The sequence below is a fragment of the Trachemys scripta genome, chromosome 2, assembly GCF_013100865.1.
Source record: "Trachemys scripta elegans isolate TJP31775 chromosome 2, CAS_Tse_1.0, whole genome shotgun sequence".
NCBI lineage: Eukaryota > Metazoa > Chordata > Testudines > Emydidae > Trachemys > Trachemys scripta.
In genome coordinates, this window is record NC_048299.1 from 69565839 (window position 1) to 69583080 (window position 17242).

Here is a 17242-nt window from a genome sequence, read left to right on the forward strand (position 1 = left end):
TCACAGGAAGGAGCTTCCCCCAAGCAGAACAAATCATAGATACACACATACATCTGAGAACATGGAGCAAGACTAGACACCACTTGATTCTCCCCTTCTTATCTGAGACTTGGAGGCATGGTTGGCCAGTACCAAAAGGTCTGCTGACTTTAGGTCCAGAAAAAAACAAACCCAACAACACAAATTACCTGCCAGTTACTATCCAACTAACTAACAAACAGTTTAGCTGTAGAAATTAAGGGACTTTTGTATCAAACACCCCAGAAGTAGCTCCAGACATGAACAGATGGTCTCTATATCTCTGGTTGGCTGGTTAGGGTCATATGGCTCTTTTATAACATTGCCAGAGAGGGTACTTGTGTGGCTCCAACAGGCACTGTTTTCCCTGAAGCTCAGTGGGACCAGAGGACAAAACAAACAAACAAAATTTTAAGTACAGGAGAAGCAGGAAGCCTGTCAAACAGTCAGTGGGTCCACTGGATGGTTGAGGTGCTAAAGGAGCACTCAAGAAAGACAAGACAGTTGCAGAGAAGCTACATGAATTCTTTGCATCAGTCCTTCACTGCAGAGGTTGTGAGGGAGATTCCCATGCATGAACCATTCTTTTTAGGTGACAAATCTGAGGAACTGTCCCACACTGAGGTATTGATAGAGGGTGTTTTGGAACAAATTAATTTATTAAACAGTAATAGAAGGTTACTCACCTTGTGCAGTACCTGAGGTTCTTCGAGATGTGGGTCCCTGGGGGTATTCCCCCAAGAAGGAACTCAAATATTAAATTGGAGAACTACTAACTGTATTATGTACCAGATGACTGGAAGATAGCTGATGTAATGCTGATTTTAAAAAAGGCTCCGGGGTGATCCTGGCAATTGCATGCTGGTAAGTCTAACTTCAGAACCAGGCAAATTGGTTGAAACTATAGTAAAGAACAGAATTATCAGACACATAAATGAGCACATTTTGTTGGGGAAGAGTCAACACTGCTATTGTGAAGAAAAATCATGCCTCACCAATCTATTAGAATTTTTTGAGGAGGTCAACAAACATGGATAAGGGTGATCCAGTACATATAGTGTACTTGGACTTTCAGAAAGTATTTGAAAATGCCCCGCATCAAAGGGTCTTAAGTAAAGTAAGCAGTAATGGGATAAGAGAGAAGATCCTCTCATGGATCAGTAACTGGTTAAAAAACAGGAAACAAAATGTAGGAATAAATGGTCAATTTTCAGAATAGAGGTAAATAGCAGACTCTCCCAAGGATCTGTATTGGGACCAGTGCTGTTCAACGTATTCATAAATGAACTGGAAAAAGGGATAAACAGTGAGGTGACAAAGTTTGCAGATGATACAAAATTACTCAAGATAGTTAAGTCCAAAGATGATTTGAGTTACATAGAAGAGTTACATAGGGATCTCACAAAACCGGGTGACTGGGCAACAAAATGGCAGATGAAATTCAATGTTGAGAAATGCAAAGTAATACACATTGGAAAACACAATTCCAACATACATACAAAATGATGGGGTCTAAATTAGCTGTTACCACTCAAGAAAGATCTTGGAGTCATTGCGGATAGTCCCTGAAAACATCCACTCAATGTGAAGCGGCAGTAAAAAAAAGCTAACAATGTATCATAATGAACCATTAGGAAAGGGATAGATAATAAGGTACTAAATATCATAATGCTGCTATATAAATCCTTGGTATGCCCACACATTGAATATTGGGTGCAGTTTTGGTCACCCCAACTAAAAAAAAGATATATTAGAATTCAAAACGATACAGAGAAAGGCAACAAAAATGATTAGATTTTGGAACAGTTTCCATAGGATAAGAAATTAAAAAGAGTGGGACTGTTTAGCTTGGAAAAGAGATGACTAAAGGGCAAAATGATAGAAGTCTATGAAATCATGAATGGTATGGAGAAAGTGAACAAGGAAGTGTCATTTACCCCTGCACATAACACAAGAACCAGGGGTCATCCAATGTAATTAATAGGCAGCAGGTTTAAAACAAACAAAAGGAAGCACTTGTGCACACAATGAACAGTCAGCCTGTGGAACTCATTTCCAGGGAAGTTGTGAGGCCAAAACTATAAGTGGGTTGAAAAAGAACTAGATATGTTCATGGAGGATAGGCCCATCAATGGCTATTAGCCAGAGAGGGTCAGGGATGCAACCCCATGCTCTGGATATCCCTAAGCATCTGAATGCCAAAAGCTGGGACTGGATGACAGGGGGTGGATCACTCAATAATTGCCCTGATCTATGCATTCCCTCCTGGACGCCCCATCATCTCAAGCATTGGTACCTTAACAGCAGGATTGTCTGGTTATGTGGACTCTCTCCTCAGCCCCTATGCTACCAGCACTCCCAGCTATCTTCGAGACACCACTGACTTCCTGAGGAAACTACAATCCATCGGTGATCTTCCAGAAAACACCATCCTGGCCACTATGGATGTAGAATCCCTCTACACCAACATTCCACACAAAGATGGACTACAAGCCATCAGGAATAGTATCCCCAATAATATCCTGGCTAACCTGGTGGCTGAACTTTGTGATTTTGTCCTCACCCACAACTAGTTCACATTTGGGGACAATATATACCTTCAAGTCAGCGGCACTGCTGTGGGTACCCGCATGGCCCCACAGTATGCCAACATCTTTATGGCTGACTTAGAACAACGCTTCCTTAGCTCTCGTCCCCTAACACTCCTACTCTACTTGCGCTACATTGATGACATCTTCATCATCTGGACCCATGGAAAAGAAGCCCTCGAGGAATTCCACCATGATTTTAACAATTTCCATCCCACCATCAACTTCAACCTAGACCAATCCACACAAGTGGTCCATTTCCTGGACACTACTGTGCTTATAAGCGATGGTCACATAAACACTACCCTAATACCGGAAACCCACTGACCACTATATTTACCTACATGCCTCCAGCTTCCATCCAGGACACACCACGCGATCCATTGTCTACAGCCAAGCTCTAAAATACAACCAGATTTGCTCCAATCCCTCAGATAGAGATAAACACCTACAAGATCTCTATCAAGCATTCTTAAAACTACAATACTCACCTGCTGAAGTGAAAAAACAGATTGACAGAGCCAGAAGAGTACCCAGAAGCCACCTACTACAGGACAGGCCCAACAAAGAAAATAACAGAACGCCACTAGCCGTCACCTTCAGCCCCCAACTAAAACCTATCCAGCGCATCATCAAAGATCTACAACCTATCCTGAAAGATGATCCCTCACTCTCACAGATCGTGGGAGACAGACCAGTCCTCGCTTACAGACAGCCTCCCAACCTGAAGCAAATACTCACCAGCAACCGCATACCATACAACATAAACACTAACCCAGGAACCTATCCTTGCAACAAAGCCCGATGCCAGCTCTGTCCACATATCTATTCAAGTGACACCATCATAGGACCTAACCACATCAGCCACACCATCAATGGCTCGTTCACCTGCACATCTACCAACGTGATATATGCCATCATGTGCCAGCAATGCCCCTCTGCCATGTACATTGGCCAAACCGGACAGTCTCTACGCAAAAGAATAAATGGACACAAATCTGACATCAGGATTCATAACATTCAAAAACCAGTGGGAGAACACTTCAACCTCTCTAACCACTCAGTGACAGACTTGAAGGTGACAATTTTGCAACAACAAAACTTTAAAAACAGACTCCAAAGAGAGACTGCTGAACTCGAATTAATATGCAAATTAGATACAATTAACTTAGGTTTAAACAGAGACTGGGAATGGTTGGGTCATTACACTAATTGAATCTTTTTCCCCACGTTAAGTTCTCCTCACACCTTCTATGGGTCATCTCGATTATCACTTCAAAGGTTTTTTTTCTTCTGCTGCTGATAGCTCATCTCAATTGATTGGCCTCTTATAGTTGGTATGCGTACTTCCATCTTTTCATGTTCTCTGTATGTATAAATATCTTCTGTCTGTGTGTGCCATTCTATGCATCCGAAGAAGTGAGCTGTAGCCCACGAAAACTTATGCTGAAATAATATTTGTTAGTCTCTAAGGTGCCACAAGTACTCCTGTTCTTTTTGCGGATACAGACTAACACAGCTGCTACTTTGAAACCCGTAGGCAGATAGGATACTGGACTAAATGGATCATTGGTCTGACCCAGTATGGCCGTTCTAATGGTTTTATTCCATAGAAGAGAATATACTGAGGCCACCTCAAAGAAGCAACATTCTTCTTATCTTTTTCAATTAACTCTTTTGGAGCTGACAAGTCCAGAATTCTACTGCAAAATGCATTTGCAACCATATTGGAAAATTGAAGAACTAAGACCTATATTTTCTGCAAAGTTCCACAGCAGGGAAAAAATACTTGAAAAATTCCATGTGTTGGAGATAATGAAAAATGAGCTACTCTCTTTTCTCAGATGTGTAGATTTAGTAGTCAAGGAAAAGAGGCAAGGAGGTGTGTGGACTGACGCACACAGAATATAATGGGAATATAATGGCCCAATCCCACAGATCTTGGTCATATTGACTTAGTAGCAATCCCTCTGCATGCCTTGCATCCTTCCCCTGCCAAGAACTGTAAGGCTACCATTAGCTCCCAGCAGTTTGCCATATAAATTAAGATACATGGCTATGAAAGAGAACCTCTGTCCCATTCTGGCCAACTAGACTCCTTCCATAATGTAGATTTGTAAAACAAATATTGTAGCCACGTAGGAGGTGATGGCGGAAGCATCCCAAGCAGCAGATGGCATCACTCCTAGAAGGGGTGAGGAGAAGGCTGCTAGCAACTCTGCAAGCAGACGAGTGATGAACAGGGAATTCGGTGCTCAAAGCTGATTTAAACACAACTATCTGGCTGAGCTCCTCAGCAGTGCTCCCAACGCTCACCTCCTCCTCCCTCTCCCAACTCTCTGCCCCAGATTGCCCCCTCCGCATTCCCCAGCTGCCCCAGATTCATGCAGGAGAGAGCAAAGGTGCGCTTATCAACCCCTCCCCCACAACTGCCTATGTCATCACTAGCGGGGAAGATTCATGTTTCTCTTTTGATTCTCCCAGGCTGCCTCCTATTTCTTTTGGGGAGCACAGGAGTTCCTTTTCTGGTGGTGATTATCCTCCATCCAAAATTCTTTTGGGGGAGAAGCCACAAACATTGGGGGCGGGGGGGGAGAGAGAGGCTGAAGAGAGAAGAAGAGCAGGGCCACTAAAAATCCAAAATTTATGGTTTTTAAGAATGATTGGCCATTTACTCCCCTGGCCCTCACTTTTTTAAACTCCGGAGAGTAGGACGACTTTTGGCTAGTAGTAGTGAGTGTTGGGAAGGCACTGGTTTACTGGTAAACAGTTACAGATCTTTAAGTACAATTAACACTCAGTGTGCTGGACTCAGCTGAAAAGAGAGACAGAGAGAGAGGAGAAGGGAAGGAAGATCCTATGCCCAAACCAACAACAGACTGTGGCAGGTGAGCACAGCCTGGATTATTCTGTTGCAAAGCTCAGAAATCTGGCCATAGTGAAAAAGGAAGCAAGTCATCAAAAGCCACACTCCAAACTGAACTACAATATTTGTGTGAAAGCACAAACTGATCACTAATGACACAGAAAAACACCAAACACAACATTGGGGAGACATCAAAAAAGAAAGCAACATGAGGTTGCTTATTCACGTACACAGGCACTGGAGACTGGGATGGCACAGCATGTGCTGGGCAACAGAGCACAGAGGAAAGGAACAGATTAGAAAAACTGCCAGGATACCAGATGGATGACCTCAATGACAGGAAAGAGGAGAGAGTGAAAGAAAAGGAACTACAGATCAGATGTCACAGTAACATGTAGCTCATCTGAATGTTGATTCTCTGCTATTAGCAGGAGGGAAAGAGGAGAATTAATGGTATTAAACAAATATCAGTAAAATTAGCACTAGGAGAAAGACGACATTTACAAGCTCAGAAAATATTTGGATGAAATTACTTTCTATCTGGTCGAAAGCTGCTCATTCATATCATATTTATTCTCTGTCACAAAAGGATCACAAATTTAAAAATCTCACATCAGAGATTAAATTAAATGACAATTCTGTCACCACTAACATTACTGATATGCAATGCACATACAAAGATAAAAGCAATCATGTACTTCTCAGAGACCCAAAACTCTGTTGGATTGGTATATTAGTAAACTTTCTTTTCAAACTAGTGGATTAAACTCACCATCTGTTCAGCAAAATTATTGTGCTCTACTTGTTTCATATTTTAAATAAGTTAAAGCAAATCTTTAGAATCTGGAGGGATCTGGATGAGCAGGATGGGGGTAGGGGTGGGGTGAGTGTGAGAGAGAGAGAGAGAGAGAGAGAGAGAGAGAGAGCTGACCTTAAATGTAACTTCTCTTTCATCAACGAAGCTTAGGGTACGTTTATACTTACCTCCCGGTTCGGCGGTAAGCAATCGATCTTCTGGGATCGATTTATCGAGTCTTGTCTAGACGCAATAAATCGATACCGGAAGTGCTCGCCATCGACACCGGTACTCCTGCTCCACGAGAGGAGTATGTAGAGTCGACGGGGGAGCCTGCCTGCCACGTGTGGACTCGCAGTAAGTACCTTGTAGTTTGAACTAAGATACTTCGACTTCAGCTACGTTATTCACGTAGCTGAAGTTGCGTATCTTAGTTCGAACTGGGGGGTTAGTGTGGACCAGCCCTAAGACTATGACTTTATAAAACTCATACATTGAGTTACATTGACTAAAAGAACTCTGCTGGAATCCAGAGTTGGAAGACACCTACTAGGCCATCTAGTCCATTTCCCTAACAGTGCAGGATGGTTCCCTATCAGATGTTTTCCCCTGGGTGGGGAAGCCAAAATCCAAAGGCTTCAGCCCCAGCTGGGGGGCCTGTAACCTGAGCCCTGCCACCCAGGGCTGAAGCCCCATGGCTTTGGCTTTGGCCTCAGGTGGTGGGGCTTGGGCTTCACCTTCAGCCCCAGGCCCCAGCAAGTCTAACGCCAGCCCAGGCGACCCATTAAAACGGGGTCATGACCCACTTTGGGGTCCCAACCCACAGTTTGAGAACCCCTGATCTAAATAATACTTTTCTATGTTTGATATTTGCATCCTTCAAATATTGTCAGACTATTATTCTCCCACCTTATTATTATTATTAAGACAAGCTGTATATATTTAACTCATTTAATCTTTTCTCATAAATCAATCCCTCTGGTTACTTGATTTTAATACTCTTCTCTGAACTTCGTCAATTTGTCGGTATCTTTCTGGTAATGTCATGTCCATAATGAAAGACAAAGTTCCAGGTGTGGTTGCATCAGAGCTGTAAAGAGAAAGACTATTACCTCCCTATTTTGAGATATGCTGGCTTTGTTTATTCTACCTCAAGCTGCATTGGCCTTTTGGCTGCCATATCACACTGCTTACTCATGATGAAGTCACCATTCACTTTCACTATTACATTTCATTTGGTGTCACAGCTTTGAAGGTTTCTCCCTCCAAGGGAATGGCTGTATTTTCAATTATTTTCCCCCAGTATAAATGTTTCTTAGTTTAAGTTGAATCTTATTTTATTGTACTCTACCCATGTGAAAGGAAGGATGGTCCAGTGGTTAGGGTACTAGTACAGGACTTATGAGAATTGGGTTCAATTCCCTGCTCCACTACAACATCCTGTGTGATCTTGAGCAAGTCACATTGTATCTCTGTGCCTCTATTCCACACTTGTAAAATGGGAATAAATAGCACTTCCCTACTTTAGAGGGATGTCATCAGGCTAAATACATTCAAGAGTGGAAGGCACTGAGATGCTACACTGCTGGGGGCCAGATAAGTACCTTGGATAGACTTACTTGTATTATTCCTTTACCCTCATTGGTGTTTATGACTCTTGTCAGTTTAGTTTTACTTGAAAGTATTAATGTGCAGTTTACTCTACCATCTGAATCATCACTGAACATATTTAAAAAAAAAAAAACAGGATAGGATGTCACACAGGGCCCAGTACCACCCTTTTAAGCACATCCCCAAAACTGAATGTTTGTCATTTACTGTATCGTAGTCTGATCTTTCAGACAACAGGTTTCAATCCAGGTGATAGAGTTCATAGCAAAGGTGATCTGAATTAATTTTGATTGCACTGTTTCCTTAGATACTGCATCTAAGGCTTCACTAACATCCAATTATGTTTCATTTACCACTTTTCTTCATCCACTTATTTTGTAATTACATTCAAAATAAGAATGAAATCCAATTGATTTAGTAAGATCTAATATTCATGCTGATTGTTGATGGCTCCCTTTTCTTTAAGCTGTTTAGTGATTTTTTTCTATCTACATTTATTCTGCTGTTTCATTGGGGTTAGAGGTTACATTTAAAAGAGAGTAATTGCCAGGATCACTTTTCTTCCTCTTTCACAAGATTAAATACATGTGTTTTTCCATCAATCTTCCATTAACTTTGTAGTATTATTCTAACAAAAGAATTATCTAAAAACAAAAACAAACAACAACAAACTGCTGCTCATAAGACACAAATGGAAAATTACAGTATAAAGTAAAAGAAGAATTTGCATTTGCAAAGAGCTTCTTCCTCCATAAGTTTCAAAGTGCTTCATAAAGACAGGTAAAACACTATTATATTTATTTTACAGAGGGGGTAACAGCAAAGTTAAATAATGTACCCTAAGTCACAGCAAACCATTTTTAGCTTGATTTTTTTTCTTTTGTGTGTGTGTGTGTGTGTGTGTTCAGTTCTGTTTTTCTGACAGCACTCACACAAAACTACTTCTTTTGTTAATCAACATACAGAAATAATTATTAAACTTTTGGTGCCATTTCAGTCAAACTAGATCAAAAATTAAATCCAAATGGAAATATGATCTTCTCCTCTTTATTATTACTCCCTCAGCTAAACAACTGTAGACCTCTGATCAATGGAACAAACTTTCCCTTCCCAGGAGAAAGGTACTTTCTGCGTCATGGTCCAAAATGTGAGGGAGAGCGAGAAAGGCATTTCCTCGAATCATCAGGAATCATAAAAGATGTCTCATCAAAAGCTGATAAGGAAAAAATGTTTGTTGCTGGCTAAAAGGAAGGAGATGACAGAGCGTATCAACTTGCCAACAGATCAGGAATAGACAGTAATGACAAATGCACATAGGGTTAAAACCCCAAAGATGGAGTGTGGCCTTATCAGAGGCAGACCTTATCTACCTTTGACAGGTATCTGAGAGGCCTATCTCTTTGTCAGTTTGGCAACATTTATACAGATTGCCATACCAATAAAGCCTCACTGAAAGGTACAGGATCTCTACATTCAATCATAACATCAGAACCTATTTCAATTTCTGCCCAGATGTCATCTTGTCTTTTCATATGCAGATCTGGTGGTCAAAAGTAGCTATCAAATCCATGATTAAGACATACATGTTGTGTCTTATGTTGAGGCCTACTGGTCTATACTTGATTTGCCGCCATCATAAGATCAATGTGTGTGTGTGTGTGTGTGTGTGTGTTTGAAAAAGAGAGACGGCAAGCATATAGGAAAGGAAAGATCTTTTTCCATACCCATTCAGTTTTTATCACCTCTTCTAGGAATGCCTTCAAGAGATACAGATAAAATAGATTCGGTCAGTATTAACTTGGGCCAGATTGTTTCTGGTAACTTAGTCTCGTGAAAAGCTCCATAGCTCATTATCAGTCCTCAAAGGCATCCAGTTCCTCAATTTTTAATACATTAAATACAAGCACGTTAGTTTAATATATTTTGTATTCAAAACATACATATGGCTGGAGATTTGAATTCAAGCACATAACGAATTTAATTAGCATGATTGTTCAAAGAACCAGAATAGAAAAACATAACAATTACAGAACATAATTATATAAGCCTCACTCTCTACACATAGGGTCACGTATAAAACAATGTCTGCTGTTGTTTCATGATGCTAAAAAAAGTGCTTTTACAATTCCCCGAGCAAACTGATCCAGTACTTCCTCTCGCAGGTCAGACCTGAATACAAACATGCATACATATAGCAGTATGTTTTTCATATCACCTCAGCTGCTACATATAAACCATATTTAACAAATTTGCATCAGATACAACTTATTTTGACATTTATTAATTTGTTTCTGTACTGTATTTGTCCTAGAAGTGCCTTGTATTTTAAACTACCCAAAACTATTATCCTACCAATTCAGAAGAAAGCAATTTCTGCCACTCTCAAATGACACTGCTGTATTTCTCTTCCCTCTTTCTCTTTTTCTGTGGGGACTATACTGATGCTGCTGCTGCTATATGCATTGCCAGCATTCTGATTATATTATAGCCTTTCACCTTTCTTATAAGTCATTAAAAACAATCCAGTCCTAGTACTGATAGAGTCTTTAGGATAGGAGTATTGTTTAATGACTTATGTGAAATAACTTGAGGAGTTCATCTAGTTCCTCATGGATAGGTTTCCATATAAACCTATTGTACATTCATACGTAACCCCAGCATTGTAAAGAGTTCAATGCCCTTTTAAACGGGATTATTATATAACTCCACTACACTGCTTCAGTATGAAGATAGCGGTCACCAGTTCCTGCCTTCTCTTCCTGATTGAAGACAAGGCAAAGACCATTGCAGCAATGATTTCTGGTGAAGAGCAGAAGAGGAGCTGACAAGTGGTGTCACAGAAGACCACATGCTGGGACTCTGCAATAGGAAAGTGGATGTTCACCCTGCTGCCTCTTTCTAAGATCCAGATGGGAGAGGACCACCAGAGTCTAAACACTGATTTGTGTTGGGGGGTATCAAGGTGAGGAGGGACAGGCATAAAAATATAGGTACAATCAGTATTTTAAAACTAAATGCAATATCTTTAAACCTTCAAATGATTAAACAGAAACTCCCAGAGGATGCTCAAATAGGAATTTAAGATGAATTGTTAAAGGCCCAATTGACAGATCTAACTCAGCTATGTTTGGGAGAGGAGAGGAAAGGAAAGGAAAGGCTGAAGGCAGCTGTACACCATTATACCTCAATGATCCTGGAGACACCCGGGGGTTTGGTCCCAGGCACAAATTAGAGCAGCCTAAGAACTGCTCTAACTTGTGACTGGCTGCAACTGCCCCAAACAGGCTGTTCCAGAAACTGGATTGCTGGAGCCCTGTAGCTCTTCAGCAACACCTCGTTTGTCCAGCCATGACCCTACATGCCTTCTACAAGAGATGGAAAGAACTGGCGTAGAGCCAGCTATACCAGCCCAACATCAATCATAGATTCTTCCATTCTTAGGGAATTTTGGGGTAACCAGCTAAGCAAGTTTTCCAGTTGCTCATCCACAACACACACACACCAACTGTACTGGAGTTCAGGATATGGACCTGAATGTTTAATGATGTTTAAAATCAGTCACAGGGACTCACTCCTGGATGCCATTTTAAATTTGGGGGTTTCTGAAGAATGAATCTCAACTACCATTACTGCTGCAAAAAGATTCACAAGTCAAAGTGGTAACAAGGACTGAAGTCAACAGCAGCCAACAAGCCTCCCAGGGCATAGGCGGCGAGTTATATGGGCCCGTGGTGCCCATGCTCCACTAATATTCCTGAAGATGGGCCAAGCTCCACCAATGTTTGGGCCCCAGACCCCGTGCTTTGGGGGTCCCCGCGCCATGGGTTGGCAACGTGGGGCATACTCACCTCGGGGGCAGCTCCCCTGTCCCTGGAGCCCCTGCGTGCTGCGGAGAGGCCCCAGCGCTGACCCAGCTCACAGCCCATTGGCCAGGAACCCCAGCCAATGGGAGCTGAGGGATGATGCCAGAGCTGCCTGGCCACGCCTCCACAGCAGGGATGGGGAGGGAGCCCCAGGCAGTGGCTCTCAGCCCTGGGCAGAGAGCGAGCAGCAGGAGTCTGTCCCTGTCAGACAGAGACACACAGCCACAGCTGGTGAGCTGGGTTGTGGGGACAGACAGACATAGGGTTACCATACGTCCGGATTTCCCTGGACATGTCCGGCTTTTTGATGCTCAAATCCCCGTCCGGGGGGAATTTCCAAAGAGCCGGACATGTCCGGGGAAATAAGGAGGCATAAGCCAGGGGCCGCCCAGCACGATGGGTCCGCAGCGCAGCCCAGTTGCCCCAGCTACAATGCTCAGGCGGGGAACGGGGGGGGGGAGGGCGGGCGGCTTCCCTCGCGGGCGGGGACCCCCGGCCACTGGGGGACCCTTCCTGTGGCCCCGTTGCCCTGCGCAGCTTGGAATCCGGTGCCGCGGGAGCTGTTTCCAGCGGGGACAGACAGGCCAGGGAACGTGCTCGGCGGCAGGAAGGAAGCTGCGGCCGGGGCTGCAGGGACCCACGCTGCTGAGCATCTAAATCCCCCAGCAGGCAGAGGCTGCCGGGTGAGCAGGGCAGGCGGGGGCATAGAGGCTGCAGGGGCAGGGGGATGCAGGGGCTGCAGGGCGAGTGGGGAGCAGGGGTCACAGAGGCTGCAGGGGCAGGGGGGGTGCAGGGGCTGCAGGGCGAGTGGGGAGCACGGGTCACAGAGGCTGCAGGGGCAGGGGGGTGCAGGGACTGCAGGGCAAGTAGGGAGCAGGGGTCAGAGAGGCTGCAGGGTGAGTGAAGAGCAGGGGTCACAGAGGCTGCAGGGGGGCGCAGGGGCAGGGCAGGCGGGGGGCGCAGAGGCTGCAGGGCGAGTGGGGGGCAGGGGTCACAGAGGCTGCAGGGGCAGTGGGGTGCAGGGGCTGCAGGGCGAGTGAGGAGCAGGGGTCAGAGAGGCTGCAGGGGCAGGGGGCGCACGGGCAGGGCAGGCGGGGGGCGCAGAGGCTGCAGGGTGAGTGGGGAGCAGGGGTCACAGAGGCTGCAGGGGCGGAGGAGCTGCAGGGAAGCACTTAGCAACCCCCAACCAAGATCAGAGCGGGAGGGAGGAGGGGGAATGCAGGGTGCTCAGAGGAAGGGGCAGAGTTGGGGCAGGGGCAGGATTGGGGCGGGGCTGGGAAGGGGCGGAGTTGGGGCAGGGCCAGGCCCCTGTGGAGTGTCCTTTTTTCAGTGTTGAAATATGGTAACCCTAGATAGACACACAGACACAGCTGGAGATTGTGGGGGCAGACAGATGGAGCCGTGGGCGGGGAAAGGAGCAGCAATGGGCACCCCGGGGCTGGCATAAAATACACAGGACAGAGGGGGCTTCCTGAGGGGACTATAGCAACACCCCCCGCAGAGCAGACCCGGGCTGCAGCTGGCTCCATCCATCCCTCCCCCCTGCCCCACAGAGACCCACACAGCCCTCTGCCCCCCTGAGAGACCCCAATGACCCCTGTGCCCCGTCACCCCTCTCCAGAGAGCCTCGCCTTTGTGCCAGACAACTCCCTTCCCCCACTGCCTCCCCTGCTCCAAAGCTCCCTACAATCTCCCCCTTTGCCTTCTGCCCAGCCCAGCCCAGCCCATTCCATTGGCCAGGAGGCTCCCAGTCTATTGACCAGCAGGGCCAATGGGAGCTGCACCTGAGGGAGGGGGCCCGCTTGCAGATGCAGACCTGCCTGGCCGTGCCTCCACAGCACGAGGAGTGGGAGCCACAGGTGAGCAAGCCCCAGTCATCATCATCACAGGCCCAGCAATTCTCTGGATATTTAATTTCACTGAGGCAAGTAATTCAGTTTACTCTTCCTTTCCAGACAGTTTGTGGCTTTTCATGTAAGAAAACTTACAATTTCTTTGCCAAGAAGTCCATTTATTGGTTTTTCACTTGAGAAGTACAGTATATTTTCTGGTTGTTCATAAGCTCATTTATTTTGTTAACTCAGTTTCATAGGCAATTTTAAAAGTCACTTGAATTGTACCTATTTTTTTCCATTGGTCCAAAAACACATGGAAGATGTGCAGATTTTTATTTCTGTGAGCCAAACCACCCTGTATAGAAATGTAAATGTTGGAGCCAGAAAAGCTCTGCAAGGGGAAGGGTCCCTTCAGGAAATTGTCTTCAAGTTATTCATTCTTCTGGGCATTCCTTTCTATTGTTCCTTCCTATAGTGATAGTGATCAGTGTTTCCACCCACAGGGGAGAGGCAGAAGACTGGATCAACCCTGCAGTGACTCTGCCTCTACCATTGTTCTCTGTCTGCTCCCTCTACCAGCCCCTTTGGTCTCCCTAGGATTGCCCCTACCATTACTCCCTCTGCGTCTTCTTTCTCTGGAGCTTCTCATGAAGTAAAGTCTGTCATTACAGGTTCTTATCTCTGTAATGTATTTAATTCTGAGGTACTTATTAAGTGTTAATTAATGCACTATGGGAGTCCCCTTCAGTCCTCTGTATAAACTGATCCTCTTCTTTCCATATGTATTGCCCATATGGTTTTCTGCAGCCCTAGGGCAGCCAGCAATAACCTCTGTGCCTTTGCAATGGGGTGAGGGAAGGGGACCATGGGTTCCCTATTTATGCGATTTGCAAGAAGTGTTATAATTACTCAAGGTACCAAATGTGTTTAAATGATATAAGTGCCTTGTAAAATTCCAAAGCAAGCTCATTTTCATTTCTCATATAATCTCATATACAGTATACACACATTTTTCATTAATTATATGAGTTGAAATTATTATTATTATTGTTATTATTATTAGCTAGGTTACTGTTTCGGTTTTTTTTCAGTTTGGCAAAATGTGTGCTATTTTATGGGTTGAATGATTGAATGACATAATACCCACCTACCCCCATTGTCCGTCACTAAGTCCAGTAATTTTGCCAAGTGTTCGTCGCACAACATGGTGGTGCCTACCCCTACCTTGTGCTTCAGGGGGTCACGGGGTCCAGGGCAGCCTAGGGAGTTAGCGGGGGGCCTGGCGCTGGCACCAGTGAGTGACCTGGCCCCAGCCCACTCCGCTCCACCTCGCCAGCTCCCGGCATTGCTCAGGGGCAGGGGCTTCAGGGAAGAGGTGGAGTGGGGGCGGGGTGGGAAGAGGTGGGGTGGAGCAGGGTTGCTCACTGCTGTCAGCGCCAGGTACCCCGCTAACCCCCCAGGCCACCCTGGACCCTACGTCCCCCTGAAGATCAGGGCCCCCCAAAGCACAGGGCCTGGGGTAGTTGCTCCAGTCCGTCCTATGGATGGGACGGATCCACTTGGGCACCACCAAAAATTATACAAACCAGCCGCCCATGTCCCAGGGTGCCAGAGCCCAGGCTCCAGCCCAAGCCCAAATGTTTACACTGCAATTTTAAAGCCCCACAATCCGAGTCCTAATCAGCTGACACAGGCCAGCTGCGGATGTTTTATTGCAATGTAAACATACCTGAAAAGGTCTGATAGAGGTAGCTAAGAGTATCATAGCGTTAGACTTCAGAACTTACAGTGTGCAGTATTTATATCCTGCTTATTTGTCATTTACCCCCCGTTTTATTTTGTTTATTTCCTGTGTCAAATAAACTTTGCTTTATTTACACTAGTTGTAATAAGATTTGCTGGAAGTTCCCAAGGGAAGGAAACCAATTTCTGACATTAAGGAAGTTGGCTGCATGAGCCTCAGGTCACAAGTGAGCGAATAGCGGGGTCTACACCAAAAGGGTATTGCAACAAAGCTAAAATAGGTCAGTCTGGGAATACGGAATGTTTGGAAAGTGCAAAGTTTCCACTCCAGTTACTATAAACATATTTCATTAATAAAAAATATAAGGAAATGAGCTAGACAAATCTTAGTAGAGTTTTGCTCAGAAGTCAGACTGTAAAACACAATTTATGGAATCTCCAACCCAGAAATAAAATACCAATACTAGGAAGATGAACAATTCTTTAACTAATTCTTGATGCTCGCTTTTCTAGCAATATCAGCAGCAATTCCTAACTTAATTGGCAGCCTTGGGAATCAGTCCACAGCACGTCAACTACTACTAGCTGAAAACTGGGTCTGTGCTTTCTGTAATATCTTCTGTAACATAGAATGACACTGAAACCTGCTCACTTTTGTTCAAAATACAACAGCTTTTGAGAATGGGTATATTTGTGATTTGTGATGTAAATCATGAAACAGAAAAATCTTTTAATACTCTGCATTGCAAGCATTTACTTCTGTTAGGAAGTATTTGACGTGCATCTAATCATCTCAGTTACATGTACTCTTCACATTTTGAGTTGAACCTTTTGGACAGGATCCACTCACCATTCCATTAGCTGGAGATATTAAAATGCTAGTCAGTAAGGCAACATAATCTTGTTGAAATTTCGGTAATCTGATTGGTGTTATAATGTAACATAAAATGTTTCCTCATTTTGATTTGTCCTCAAATAGAGATGCCAAAAGAAACAGCAGCTCATTTGTCAGAGAGAATGCATTGACTAAGGCAACAAACTTTTAGAGTTGTCATTCACACATTTATAGCAAAACTGTGAAATTACTGATAATCATACAGCTAAGAAAACATGAAGAAAAGAATTTTCAATTGGCTTCTTAATCTCTAAATGTCAAGATATCCTAGTGTGAAATACAATAGAATCCCACTATAGGGACTGACAAGGGTAATCCATGTTTTGATCATAACCAAAGGGGGATCACTACAACCAGTCTATCAAACACTGAAGTTCCCAAATGCACACATGCAGTGAAGCAAAAATTTCCATCGTGCAATGAGAGACCAAGTTCTACTAATTATTTTAATGCCAATCAAAGTAATTAGCTCAAAGTGGTACTCCCACATGCTATGCCACTATTTACATGCAACTGAGTGGCCAACTAAAAGGTGTGTCGTTCTTACCTATCTTTGAAAGGATCAAAGAAACATTTACAACAACTTCCAAGCTGATCTTACAACCAAATGCTGACTTATCAGCATAAATCAAATCCATCAGCACCAACTGGAAGTGCCTTTTGGAACATAACTTTTGTATCTGTATAATGTAACTGATCACTACACGTCACAATCACTAAAACCAAATTCCATTGTGTGAGCATACATTGTTCCATTCAAAAACTTCTTTCATATTTCAGTCAAAGAAAAATAACCATGGAGACAGAAGTCATTGTACTTGAAGGTTCTATAAATATTTTATTCTTACCAGGAGTAGAGAATAGTTCCCACAACTGATGTGAGTTTGCTGTTTTCTTGCTTCTGCTTTGCAAGACCAAAGTCAGCTACAATACAGAAAAAAAAAAAAAGATTTACAGTAATTAAAATTTTCCTGGGACAGGCATAGCTCCTTAAATTTTGCGTGTTAGGGTGACAATTAATGTACCT

General features: G+C 44.0%; 1 protein-coding gene across 1 annotated transcript in view; it reads right to left on the minus strand.

Annotated features, from left to right (window-relative positions):
- NEK10 (NIMA related kinase 10) overlaps positions 1–17242 on the minus strand; it is a 167902-nt gene that overhangs the window by 78016 nt on the left and 72644 nt on the right. Inside the window, exon 23 of the mRNA XM_034760809.1 lies at positions 17064–17139. Within this exon, the coding sequence (XP_034616700.1) occupies positions 17064–17139 (76 nt within the window). The remainder of the gene's footprint in view (positions 1–17063; positions 17140–17242) is intronic.